General features: G+C 43.5%; 1 protein-coding gene across 1 annotated transcript; it reads left to right on the top strand.

Annotated features, from left to right (window-relative positions):
* Positions 1-1,507: 1,507 nt before the first annotated feature.
* Positions 1,508-9,246, top strand: LOC120051734 (cAMP-regulated phosphoprotein 19-like). Its single transcript, XM_038998619.1, has 3 exons — positions 1,508-1,728; positions 2,329-2,451; positions 8,387-9,246. Exons 1-3 carry the CDS (start codon positions 1,666-1,668, stop codon positions 8,561-8,563), a joined length of 363 nt encoding a protein of 120 aa, XP_038854547.1. The 5' UTR covers positions 1,508-1,665; the 3' UTR covers positions 8,564-9,246.
* The last annotated feature ends 5,180 nt before the right edge of the window (positions 9,247-14,426 follow it).

The following is a 14,426-nucleotide window of genomic DNA, read 5'->3' as shown; positions in this document are numbered from 1 at the left end:
GATTCTTCAAAGTAGCCACCCTTTGCCTTGATGACAGCTTTGCACACTCTTGGCATTCTCTTAACCAGCTTCATGCTTTTCCAACAGTCTTGAAGGAGTTCCCACATATGCTGAGCACTTTTTGGCTGTTTTTCAAATAGCCCTTACACAGCCTGAAGGTGTGTTTTGGGTCATTGATAAACAAATGATAGTCCCACTAAGCGCAAACCAGATGGGATGGCGTTTCGCTGCAGAATGCTGTGGTAGCTATGCTGGTTGAGTGTGCCTTGAATTCTAAATAAATCACTGACAGTGTCACCAGCAAAGCACCCCCACACCATCACACCTCCTCCTCCATGCGTCACGGTGGGAAACACATTCCGAGATCATTCATTCGATCTACTCTGCGTCTCACAAAGACACGGCAGTTGGAACCAAAAATCTCCAATTTGTACTCATTAGACCAAAGGACAGATTTCCACCAGTCTAATGTCCATTGCTCGTGTTTCTTGGCCCAAGCAAGTATCTTCTTCTTATTGGTGTCCTTTAGTAGTGGTTTCTTTGCAGCAATTCAACCATGAAGGCCTGATTCACGCAGTCTCCTCTGAACAACTGATGTTGAGATGTGTCTGTTACTTGAACTCTGTGAAGCATTTATTTGGGCTGCAATCTGAGATGCAGTGAACTCTAATGAACTTATTCTCTGCAGCAGAGGTAACTCTGGGTCTTCCTTTCCTTTGGCGGTCCTCATGAAAGCCAGTTTCATCAAAGCGTTTGATGGTTTTTGCGACTGCACATGAAGACACTTTCAAAGTTATTTAAAATTTTCCGCATTGAATGACCTTTATGTCTTAAAGTAATGATGGACTGTCGTTTCTCTTTGCTTATTTAAGCTGTTCTTGCCATAATATGGACTTGGTATTTTAACAAATAGGGCTATCTTCTTTATACCACTCCTACCTTGTCACAACACAACTGAATGGCTCAAATGCATTAAGAAAAAAGTAAATTCCACAAATTAACTTTTAACAAGGCACACCTGTTAATTGAAATGCATGCCAGGTGACTACCTCATGAAGCTGGTTGAGAGAATGCTAAGAGTGTGCAAAGCTGTAATCAAGGCAAAGGGTGGCTACTTTGAAGAATCTCAAATCTAAAATATATTTTGATTTGTTTAACACTTTTTTGGTTACTACATGATTCCGCATGTGTTATTTCATAGTTTTGACATCTTCACTATTATTCTACAATGTAGAAAACAGTGAAAATAAAGAAAACCCCTTGAATGAGTAGGTGTGTCCAAACTTTTGACTGGAACTGTATATATATATATTTCAAATACATGTAACATAAATACTGCCCATCTAATTATGTGTTGCTCACTATAAAAATACGTTTTAGAGATTACTTTGAAGAAGAAAGGGTCCAATGGTTCTATATTCCAACGGGCCCCGGAGCCCCCCCACCGTCTCGTGTTTTACGACGTTCTACAATCTGCTGCAACACAGGAAAAAAAAGTGAGGGAGCGACTTTAGAGAGTGGTGCGAACCAGTTCAAACATACGGCCATTGTTGTATGGGCTAGCCATATATATGTGCTGTGTCTGCACTGCAGTTTTGTTGGTGTGAAAGTTTAACCTCGCGTCAGTTTTGTAGAAAACCTGATATTTACATACTTTTTTTTGCCATGTCCGAGGAAATTGAAGGAACAAGGCCCGCCACCGATGAGGCAACCCACAAGGAACAGCAGGTCAGATTTGAATTATTTTGATGCTAGCAAGCTAGGGTAATGCTAATGCTACATTGGGCCATGATAATTGTCAAATATGGATGTCTAAGCAGTATTTTAATTAGCTAGCAACTTGGTTAGTGTATTTCAAATGTATCATCACCGTGCATAATCATTATTTTAGTTATAAAGAGGAGTTAGCGCGTTAAAGTTAACTACCAACACAAGTCTTTCTCAATTACCGCTAATTAGCTCTGTATGTTAGCTAACCAGCCAGCTAACTATATGTTGTCCATATTGTTTTGTCTACGTGCGTTCATGCTTGCCGCTAAGCTACTTTTTTTTGCCACACTGCTGCTACGCAGAAGGCTAACGTTGTGTGCTGCTAGCTAGTAAACTAACCCCAACCATTAGATAATCAAACCAAAGGACATCCTTATCTCGGGAATCATAGCTAGTAGTTAAACTAACCATGACTTGTCAACCACGAGATTGATAAAACTATCTTACTGCCTGAACTATGATGGTACTAACGTCATTACATTAACGTTAAATCATAACGTGACATGTCACCCCATCTCTCCATGCGTGTTTATACTGTGTATTCTTCTGCCAACACAGGAGATTGATGATAACGTCATCAGTCCAGAGAAGGCAGAGGAGGTGAAACTGAAGGCCAGGTACCCTCATCTTGGAGCCAAGCCTGGAGGCTCTGACCTGCTCCGGAAACGCCTTCAGAAAGGCGTATGTGTTTTTTTTTTTATCTTCAGAGGATTCATTGTTTAATAGTCACATGTACAGGGTTGCACGTGTGATTGCAGGGTACATTGGGCTCCTGAGTGAGTGGCGCAGTGGTCTAAGGATTTTATCTCCGTGCTAGAGGCGTCACTACAGGCACCCTGGTTCGAATCCAGGCTGTCTCACAACCGACCGTGATTGGGAGTCCCATAGGGCGGCGCACAATTGGCCCATCGTCGTCCGGGTTTGGCCAGGGTTGGCTGTAATTGTAAATAAGAATTTGTTCTTAACTGACTTGCGTAGTTAAAAGGTTAAATAAAAATACTTGTGGGCTCTGAGCTCCAACATGCAGCACTAAGTGAAATTAAAATAATTGAAATGGTCATTAAAATAAGCAATAGCACTGTATGCATCATAACAACTGTAGCAGTGGTGAATACATGTTCATTGGGAATGAGGCAGATTAAAGACTGTTGAGGGGGTGAAGACCATAGAGGGAGCAGCAGGCAGAGTAAAGACTGTTGAGAGGGTGGGGGGGAATGACCATAGGGGGAACAGCATGATCATTGAGGGGTTGTGGGGACCAAGTTTAATAAATACAATAAAAATGTCTAATAAAACAATTATATGTAATTGTTGCAGTATAACAACTGCAACAGTGATGAATGTCGTTGGGGTGGGGGCAGAGTTAAAGTCAGTTGTGGGGAAGTGTCCATAGGGGGAGCAGCATGTGACTTGACTGGGTGTGGGGGGGGAAATTCCTAAGCTATCCCTCATACCATCACCTAATCATCCCCAGCTTACAATTGGCTCATTCATCCTCCCCTCCTCTCCCCTGTAACTATTCCCCCAGGTCGTTGCTATAAATGAGAATGTGTTCTCAGTCAATTTACCTGGTAAAATAATTTTTACGAATTAAAAAATCCATAGGAGGCGGAAGCAGGTGGCTGACTAGTGGTGGCTATTCAGCAGTCTGAGGGTAGAAACTATTGGCCAGTTTTTGCCATGATGCTCTTGTACTGCCTGCTTCTGAGTGATTGGAGCGGGGAGAACAGGGCGTGGTTGGTGTCCCTGATGATCTTCTTGGCATTCCTGCGACACCTGGTGATGTAGGTGTCCTGTAGGGCGGGCAGTGTGCACCCAATGGTACGTTCGGCTGCACGTATCACCCTCTGAAGCACCTTTCGGTCCGCGGCGGAGGAGTTGCTGTACCAGGCTGTGATGTAGCCCGACAGTATGCTCTCGGTGGTGCTCCTGTAGAACACCGAGGGCCCTCGGGGACAGGCCCGAATATCTTCATCATCCTGAGGTTGAAGAGTCACTTTTGTGCCATCTGCACCACGGTATCCGTGTATTTAGACTAGGTGACACATCTGTCTGTGCCCTTGAGCAAGGCACTTAATCCTAATTGCTCCTGTCCATAATTTGGTTTGCTAATGTTGAGGGAGAAGTTATTTACCTGGCACCACACAGTCAGAGTGCCTACCTCCTCCCTGTAGGCTGTCTCGTCGTTGTCGGTAATCAGGCCTACTTCTGTCGTGTCATCAGCGAACTTGATGATGGAGTTGGAACTGTGGGAGGCCACGCAGTTGTGAGTAGCACAGGAGGGGACTAAGGACGCACCCTTGTGGGGCCCACGTGTTGAGATTCAGTGTTGAGGAGATAATGTTGCCTACCTTCACTGCCTGGGATGGCCCGGCCTGTCAGGAAGTCCAGGACCCAGTTGCATAGGGAGGAGTTTAGACCATGGGCCATGAGCTTTGAGGGCACTATGGTATTGAAGGCTGAGCTGTAGTCAATGAACAGCATCCTCAGACATGCATTCCTTTTGTCCAGGTGGGTGACGGCAGTGCAATTGCGTTGTCCGTGAATCTGTCAGGGCGGTAGGCAAATTGGAGAGGGTCGAGTGTGTCAGGGAGCGAGGAGGTGATATGGTCTTTGACTAGTCTCTTGAAGCACTTCATGATGACTGAAGTGAGTGCTACTGGTCAGTAGTCGTTCAGTTTACTTTCTTGGGCACAGGGACGATAGTGGACATCTTGAAGCAGGTGGGTATAGAGGCCTGGGCTAGGGAGAGATGTCTGACAACAGCCAGCTAGTCTGCTCATGCTCTGAGGGCACGGCTAGGGATGCCGTCTGTGCCAGCAGCCTCGCAAGGGTTAACACGTTTGAGTGACTTATATGTCCTCAGTGGAGACCGTGAGTGTGTTACCCATGTTGTCATCGGGTGCTCTCCTCTGCAGCTCAGGGTCATTGTGCTCGAATCATGAGAAAAAGGTTTTAAGTTTCTCTGGTAGGGTGGCGTTGGTGACCGCGATGTGGCTGGCTTTCTTAAGAGCCCCTGCCACATATTGCCTTGTGTTCGACCCGCTGAATTGTTCCTCCACCTTGTCCCTATACTTGTGTTTCGCCATATTGATCGATCTGCGTAGGTCATATTTGTACTGTTTAACCAAACAATTGTCCCCGGTGACCTTGCCCTGTTTATAAGCAGCATCTGTCTCTTTCAGTTCTCCTACAAGGCTGCTATCGATCCACATTTGTTGATTCCTGAACGTTTTGAAGACGCTATCGGTATCACGTCATTTATGCTTTAATTTTTATTTATTTATTATTAATCCGGTGACAGTCTGCGTATTCATGTTATCTCCAGAGGTGACCCCGAACATATTCCAGTCCATGTGATCAAAGCAGTCTTGGAGTGTGAATTCGGATTGGTCAGACCAACGCTGTACAGACCTGACCACCGGAACTTCCCTCTTTGAGTTTTTGTTTGTAGGTGGGGAGAATCAAGATAGTCATGGTCAGATTTGACAAAAGGAGGACGGGAGAGAGCCTTTTACCTGTGTCAAAAAGGTGTGTAGCAGTGGTCAAGAGTAGAATTTCCGCAAGTTAGACAGTTTTTATATGTTGGTAATAATTTTGGAGCACGGTTCTCAAATTTACTTTTGTTAAAGTCCCCCGGCAACAATAACCGCTGCCTCCGGGAATGCAGTCTCCAGTTTGTTCAGAGTCCAATGAAAGTCTTTGAGAGCCTTTTTTGGTGTCTGCTTGAGGCAATAATCCCTGAGAACTCTTGGAAAGTAAAAAGGGTGACATTTTGATGACCAAGTATTCCAAGTCAGGTGGAGGAGATGCTCGCAAGTTCCTGTACGTTTCTTACGTCACACTGTGTGGTGTTGGTCATAAAGCAGAGCTCACCACCTTTTGCGCTTGCCTGGAAAAACCCCTACGGCTTGTATATAATCTGTTTGGATGTAGGAGGAAAGCCAAAAAACGGGAATATGTTGCAGGATCTGAAGACCCTCTGGAAGGAGATCCTCGCTCTGAGTTTGTCAAGTTTGTTCATTAATGATTGAACATTGGCGAGTAGTATGCTCGGTAATGAAGGATGGGTCGCCTGGCGTCTTATTCTCACTTAAGACCCCGCCAAGTCTGCCTCTAGGTCGGCGTCATCGCTTTCTTGCCAAAGAAGCTATTCCATTGTTTCGCTGTCTCAGGGAATTCGGGGAGGTCGGTGGATGGTGAATACACATAGATATGTATTCTAGTACTTCTACCCTGGTGTGTGTGGTAATGTGGTAATTAAGATCATTAGAGAAAAACACTAGAAAACACACCATTTTAAGTAGAAACTTGCAATGTTTTATCGGAGCTTGAGGCGATGCGCCCCCTCTGTCGGCTCCATCTTAACCATCTATTATGCCCCAATGGTTGTGCCCTACAAACACAACACTTTGATAGCTGTAGATGCGCTGAACATGCAAACTAGATTATTTTCACCTACTTGTGCAGCAATGCATTTTGTTATGGAGTCATTCTCGTGCTTTTATAGGCATCCATTTTTCTTTCCTGGGAAAGGAAGTCAAACAGACTTCTCGGAACCAAAACAACACCTTTTTTAAAGGTTGTACTATGAATGCGCTAAATTACCTTTAATTTTTTTAAATCACAATTCAGAGATGGCCTTTTGTATAGTCACTAGGGGGCAACGCAGTTCAATCTACTGTAGTCATGGCTACCAGACTGCGCTCACCTTACAGCTGTCCCCCCCCCCAACCACTCAGCAACGATGGTAGATTTTATGAAGTTTTTAGTTTCTCTGATGTGTGCCTCTCCTCCATGTTGTCGGTATGTACTTCATGTCCCACTTCTCATCAATATGATGGATCGTTGCAGTGATGTAAGACAGTGTGTTCATAGACGTCCACCAATCTCTTGTTAATGCCACGTATTGTGTGAGAGCTCGCGCTTGGTCCACGGGCCTTGGTGTTTTTAAGACATGGCATCTTGTAGTCGTTCTAGATACAGTGTATTCAGAAAGTATTAAGGCCCTCTAAACCTTTACCACATTTTGTTACGTTACAGCCTTATTCTAAAATGTATGAGAATTGTATTTATTTAATACATCTATACACTACCCCATAATGACAAAGCAAAAACATGTTTTTTTTAAAATACATTTTTGCAAATGTATATAAAAAATAAACCGATACCTTATTTACAGAAGTATTCAGACCCTTTGCTATGAGACTCAAAATTGAACTCGTGTGCATCCTGTTTCCATTGATCATCATTCAGATGTTTCTACAACTTTATTGGAGTCCACCTGTGGTATTTTCAATTGATTGGACATGATTTGGAAAGGCACACACCTGTCTAAATAAGGTCCCATAATTGACAGTTGCATGTCAAAGCAAAAACCAAGCCATGAGGTTGAAGGAATTGTCTGTAGCGCTCCGAGACAGGATTGTGCCGAGGCACAGATCAGGGGAAGGGTACCAAAAAATGTCTGCAGCTTTGAAGGTCCCCAAGAACACAGTGGTCTCCATCATTCTTAAATGGAAGAAGTTTGGAACCACCAAGACTCTTGCTAGAGCTGCCCGACCGGCAAAACTGAGCAAACGGGGGAGAAGGGCCTTGGTCAGGGAGGTGACCAAGAACCCTATGGTCACTCTGACAGAGCGCCAGAGTTCCTCTATGGCGATGCGAGAACCTTCCAGAAGGACAACCATCTCTGCAGCACTCCACCAATCAGGCCTTTATGGTAGTGGCCAAGTGGAAGCCACTCCTCAGTAAAAAAACCTGTTTTTGCTTTGTCATTTTGGGGTGTTGTGTGTAGATTGATGGGGGGGGGGACAATTGAATCCATTTTAGAATAAGGCTGTAACGTAACAAAATGTGAAATAAGTCAAGGGGTCTGATTTACTTTCCGAAGGCACTGTATGCCATCAGGGCATTGAAGCCCACATCCTCAACCATATCATATTGCATATCAACTGCAATCATTTCTGTAGTCAGCGCTGTGATTTCTCACTCTGTCCCTTTATCGCACTGCTGCCAGCAACGGGTTGGGTCAAATGGTTGACTCCCTTTTCAGCATGGCACCTGTACTGCCACTGTAGCCCAATTCCGACTCTCAAAAGGTTTTCATTTCACCACCACCTCATTTAATTTTTCAAATTATTTTCAAGGTTTTGCCAGAAGAGGACTTCACAGCTGTTGCATCTCATTCTCACTCAGCCATTCCCCCCCCCCCAACTGTTAACGACGATGACGTGCAGAGAGCTTTGTATCTGTGGAAAATCATTTTTAAGATGTATATCTTCTACTAATGTTACAGCATTATGTATTTAATTTAAATGTTTCCCTTTATGATGATCTGGACCTGTTAGTGGTAGTTTTGTAATAACAGCACTGTGAATTTAATTTGGTAAAAAAATACATTTTGGTTAGTGAATTTTTCTAAACGTTAACAATCCCAATTTTAGTTTTTAAAGGTTCACATCCTTACCATAGCTTATCTGTGATTTTGTTTTGTGTGTCTCTACCATAGCTTATCTGGGATTTTGTTTTGTGTGTCTCTACCATAGCTTATCTGTGGTTTTTGTTTTGTGTGTCTACCATAGCTTATCTGTGTTTTTGTTTTGTGTCTCTACAGCAAAAGTTCTTTGACTCTGGGGACTACAACATGGCCAAGGCTAAGGTGAAGAACAAGCAGCAGCTCCCTGCAGTGACGCCGGCTGAGAAGGCAGAGATAACCGGGGACCACATCCCCACACCCCAGGACATCCCCCAGAGGAAGCCCTCTATCGTGGCTAGCAAACTGGCTGGCTGAGTGGGTTGATGGAACTAGGAACTTTGGAACTGTTTTGTTCTGTTACCATTCCATCGCTCGCTCTTGTTCTCTCTCCGAGCCGGTCTCAATTAGTTCCCTATGTCTACCGCTTGGCACTAACCCTTCAATGCATGCATATTTTGCTGGCCCTTCCACCATATTCCTCACATTTGTTCAAACATTGAAGAGGTAGGGGGGCCCAAGGGAAATGGGGTGGGGCCTTTGGGAAGGGTTATGGCGCCAATGGGTTTGACAATGGGTTAGGGAGCCACGGGGTAGGGAGCCGTGGGAGAGGGAGCCAAGGATAGGGGTGTGGCCATGGGGAAGGGTTAGGGAGCCAATTACTTCTACTAGGACTCTGTCTTCTGCCCCCTTTTCTTTCATTCTTGCACCTTCTACATAAAGTGCATTCAGGAAGTATTCAGACCACTTCCCCCTTTCCACATTTTGTTACGTTACAGCCTTATTCTAAAATGGATTCAATAAAAAAAAATGTCCTCATCAATCTACACACAATACCCCATAATGAAATCACAATACCCCATAATGACAGAGGGGAAACAGGTTTATAGAACTTTTTGCCAATGTATAAAAATAAATTCCTTATTTACATAAGTAATGAGACTCAACTAAGCTCAGGTGCATCCTGTTTCCATATTTCCATTGATCATCCTTGAGATGTTTCTACAACTTGATTGGAGTCCAACTGTGGTAAATTCAATTGATTGGACATGATTTGGAAAGGCACACACCTGTCTATATAAGGTCCCACAGTTGAAGGTGCATGTCAGAGCAAAAACCATGCCATGAGGTTGAAATAAGTTTCTAGAGAGCGCCGAGACAGGATTGTGTCAAGGCATAGATCTGGGGAAGGGTACCAAACAATTTCTGTAGCATTGAATGGCCCCAAGAACAGAGTGGTCTCCATCATTCTTAAATTGAAGAGGTTTGGAACCCGAGTGGTGCAGCGGTCTAAGGCACTGCATCTCCATACAAGAGGCGTCACTACAGTCCCTGGTTCGAATCCAGGCTGAATCACATCTGGCAGTGATTGGGAGTCCCATAGGGCGGCGCACAATTGGCCCAGTGTCGTCCGGGTTTGGCCGGGGTAGGCCGTCGTTGTAAATGAGAATTTGTTCTTATCTGACTTGCCTAGTTAAATAAAATTCCTAGGGCCACCTGGCCAAACTGATCAATCAGGGGAGAAGGGCCTTGGTCAGAGAGGTGACCAAGAACCCGATGGTCACTCTGACAGAGCTCCAGAGTTCCTCGGTGGAGATAGGACAACCATCTCTGCAGCACTCCACGAATCAGGCCTCTATGGTAGAGGGGCCAGACGGAAGCCACTCCTTAGTAAAAGGCACATGAAAGCCTGCTTGGAGTTTACCTAAAGACTGACAGACCATCGGAAACAAGATTCTCTGGTCTGATGAAACCAAGATTGAACTCTTTGGTCTGAATGTCATGCGTCACGTCTGGTGTGGGGATGTTTTTCAGCGGCAGGGACTGGGAGACTAGCCAGATCGAGGGAAAGATGAACGGAGCAAAGTACAGAGAGATCCTTGATGAAAATCTGCTCCAGAGCGATCAGGACCTCAGACTGGGGCGAAGGTTCATCTTCCAACAGGACAACTACACTAAGCACACAGCCAAGACAACGCAGGAGTGGCTTCGGTACAAGTCTCTGAATGTCCTTGAGTGGCCCAGCCAAAGCCTGGACTTGAACCCGATCAAACATCTCTGGAGAGACCTGAAAATAGCTGTGCCGTGATGCTCCCAATCCAACCTGACAGAGCTTGAGAGGATCTGCAGAGAAGAATGGGAGAAACTCCCCAAATACACGTGTGCCAAGCTTGTGCCGTCATACCCAAGAAGTCTCAAGGCTGTAATCGCTGCAAAAGGTGCTTCAACAAAGTACTGAGTAAAGGGTCTAAATACTTATATACATTTCTAAAAGCCTATTTTTGCTTTGTCTTTATGGGGTATTGTGTGTAGATTGATCGGGGGGGGGGGGGGGAACTATTGAATCTATTGTAGAATAAGGCTGTAACGTAACACAATGCGGAAGAAGTCAAGTGGTCTGAAATACTTTCTGAATGCGCTGTACAAATTCTAAAATGAAAATCGAGCAGAAAGAATCTTGAGGAAAATTGCTGCCGGTGGATCACTGTCCTCGGATAGTGGTTTAAAATGAGAAGTTAAAATATATTTATTTTTGCAAAGTCTACTCCAGAGGGCCTATATATCTACTGTGGTGACTGATTGAAACCGTATATAGCCTATCACCATGTATCTGAGAGGACAAAGTCAATATTTTAGACATGTTTTACCTTCCTATATATTCCATTTGACATTTTCAATTATGAGGTAAAAATATAGAACAATCTGATTTTATCCTTATAATTACAATTCTGATCCCACCCCTGCCTTCATAGCCTGGTCACACACCTGTTTATGCTGTCTTGCCAGCACCAAGTCTTATGGGCCAAACCAGCACAAACGGATCTGGGACCATCAGGCTATGCCCTCTTCCTCTCCAATGTCCGACGCTATGTTCTTTGTTCTGATACGTTGATTGAAAATAGCCTGTGTCACGCAGTAGCTGTTGTTAGCTAGCTAGTCATGTTCCAATTAATATTTGCAGCATTGGCTCGCCTATAGTCCTTAAAAGGCTGCTGTTGTATATTATGAATGTATCATGTGTATATATTGGGCTCCCGAGTGGCACAGCGATCTAAGGCACTGCATTTCAGCGCTAGAGGCGTCACTGCAGACACCCTGGTTCGAATCCAGGCTGTATCACAACTGGCCGTGATTGGGAGTCCCATAGGACGGCGCACAATTGGCCCAGCGTCGTCCGGGTTCGATTTTGGCCAGGGTAGGCCGTCATTGTAAATAAGAATTTGTTCTTAACTGACTTACCTAGTTAAATAAAAATCAATGCAACTCTTAACAGTGATGAGCTGTAGTTTTCTCTTGGGCAATATTTGCCCATTCACTCCAGTGAGAGAATCTCTGCTTGTTTCTAAAATGGCACCCTATTCCCTATATATAGGTCCTGGTCAAAAGTAGTGCACTACATAGGGAATAAGATGCCCTTCTCAGACGACCTCTGAACCTAGCCCAGGAATGCCTGCCTGCCACTATCTGATACTCAAGTAATTTAGGTTTAATTGTCAAGCAACTCACTTAAATGAAATGTTGGTCTGAAGGGTGTGCATGTGCATTGACTGTCACGTTATGCCAGTTTTTGTTTTGTAAATAAACTAGTTTTGCACAATAGCTTTGTCTGGACTTTGCCTTTTTTTAAATGTTTTATTCACCATTTTTTACTTATGCTTTTTGCTTTTACTGTAGCTATAATACAACTATGTCGACAAGCCTCGTTCTTTTAATATGCATGTTGATTCATCCAGTAACCCACACGGTTGGCTGTTTTTCTAAACCGAACTGTTCAAATGTAATGGAATCTTCATAGTCCAAAAGGGTTGATTTATTTTATCTACTTGACACATTTGTACTCAGACAAATCTGGGCCATATTTTTTTGATAACATCACTACATAAATATAGTTTTCAGTGGCGACCTGTCATTCAGGGCAGAGGCCCACCTGTTTAGCATGTTATCTTGACATTAATAAATGTCCCATCAGTTTGCAAACATTTTTTTTTTTAATAAATAAAACGAATCATTGAGTTTTTAATAAAGCCGCATACAAACATGGTCTCTTTTTTGTTTTCTTGAGTAAGGTAAGGAAGCTCCAAAATGCAGGTGTTTCAGTCTAGCTCAGTGCTTTCTGTGGTGGTGGGGCAACCAGTGGAAAATACGGAGTGTAGGGGTTGGTAATGTTCTCTAGTTACGCTGTGATTTGGCTCAGTGTTCTGTCACTCATGGGGACACTACGTCACCGCCAAATCTAAGGGTAGAGATCGAAAATTCAAGCCCCTTGGATACTGCCGTAGAGTTACATTAGAAGTGCCCATCCAAGAAGGCTCAAGGTCATTGGCCACAGATAAAATGTCATCAAATGACTTTTTATCTACGCTAGCTTTGATTGGACTGATCATGTCAACATCGTACTTTTTCAAAATCTTAGCTAGCAAGTTGCTAAGTCATCATTATGGATCACGTCATCAGTGATCTTCAGGTTTTTTCCCGAGTTCCCAGTTGTTTTGAAAGCACCATAAATCCAGAGAATGACAGAGCTTGATGACAAAATTTGCCCATGAAGGACCGCCACGCCACCTTCCTGTTCAAGTGAGCACAGCACAACAAGGTGAGTCCAAAAATGTATTGTATGCTGCTGCATAAATGATGTAATATGCCAGGGAGACATGTATACTGTAGCAAAGAAAGTAATACTAAGTGTATGTTGTGTAGTAAGCTGTTTGTAGCCTATCTTATCCTCGATGGTTTTATTAATGTGCATGTATGGCTTTTAAGTTTTATGTGTGCTTGTTTTTTTTTAAATGGTCGAATTAATAAACTAAAAATAAATAAAAAAAAGTGCCTCATTCTAATAATTTGGTGTATTTTCCCCTCTTAATTTGGCCTACTGTTCTGATGTGGTGGTGCACATGTATCCTATAACCAGTTTTAGAGAAATGTAATCATTGAATATTGTCAGAGCTTTCATTGTTTGCTTATATGCCCCCTTTATTTATCCTACGGTTCTGACTTGGTGTACAGGGAGAACACTGTAAGAACTGGCCCATGTTCTGAATTCTGTCTCTGTACATTTTAAAAAGTGCTGAACAAGTAGTTATATTGACTAGTTCGTCCTAGCTCGCTCATTAATGTCTTAATCGAAATTACGGATTGCCTCTTATCTGCTTGTCGTCCCCTTATGCCATAGTTTGTACATCTCAATTGTCAGTAGTGCAATTAGTTATAGTTATAGTGCAATTAATGTATTGTTTAGTGTTGTGTAGTGGCATTGCTGGCATGCATCTCCCAATTTTTTTGTGAGGTTTGCCCCACTAAGATTTACATGCTAAAATCGCCACTGGTTGTTTTTGGCTTACATATTCATTTGTAGATGGTGAAAATTAGCAATACTTTTGATTGACAAGACAATCCAATAGTCTGACTCCAGCAGATACCTCCTCCGGGCACTGACGCTGCGAAGCATGCGAATGGTGTCAGACGATGCTAACAAGCTAGTAGCTACCTACCTACAGTAAATTATCAGACCGAAAACATGCAAGGAAACGTGATCAGGTGAAATTATGAAAGCGAATGGAAAGAAAAATACACCTTCTCTCTATCCAATCAGAGCAACAGGATCAACCGTACAGCCCGCCCTTTTCTTTACAGACAGGCAAACTAGCGAGTTGAGTTATTTAGACCGCACAAACGACTGACTCAAAGACAGTACAGTATGGTTTATAAACTGTGACTGACTGACATGAGAGACGCTTGCTGGTACCCGAAAATATATTTTTTCCCCGATCACGGACAATTACAAAAAAATACTCGGATCATAATCGTATACTGAAAATTGCCCATATCCGTTAGGATATTATTTTTGTCCGACTCCTCCGCACACCTCTGCTGAATGTATCTCACCGGGGAAAGCATCCGAACGAACGAAACAGCGTCTCCCTCTCTCAGTATGTGTAGCCCATCTATCTGATGCTGTCTGGTCAAAAACAGTATGACACTGTTGTCGCCCATAGCATTAAATCCACGGGAAGCCAGCGAGCATTTTAGTTGTCACTGTATTAGACTAAGCATAGTTGGTTAGATTACATGTTGAAGTTGAAATGGTCCTGGAATAGTGGAGGCACCACTTTCTTTGTGACTTGCGGTAACTCCCTGTGGTTCTAAATCAATAGTTGTTTAGTAGTCCGAAAATGTCGGA

This window comes from Salvelinus namaycush, chromosome 8 (genome assembly GCF_016432855.1).
Source record: "Salvelinus namaycush isolate Seneca chromosome 8, SaNama_1.0, whole genome shotgun sequence".
NCBI lineage: Eukaryota > Metazoa > Chordata > Actinopteri > Salmoniformes > Salmonidae > Salvelinus > Salvelinus namaycush.
The sequence above is the reverse complement of the archived record's forward strand: the minus strand, read 5'-3'. Positions and strand labels throughout refer to the sequence as shown.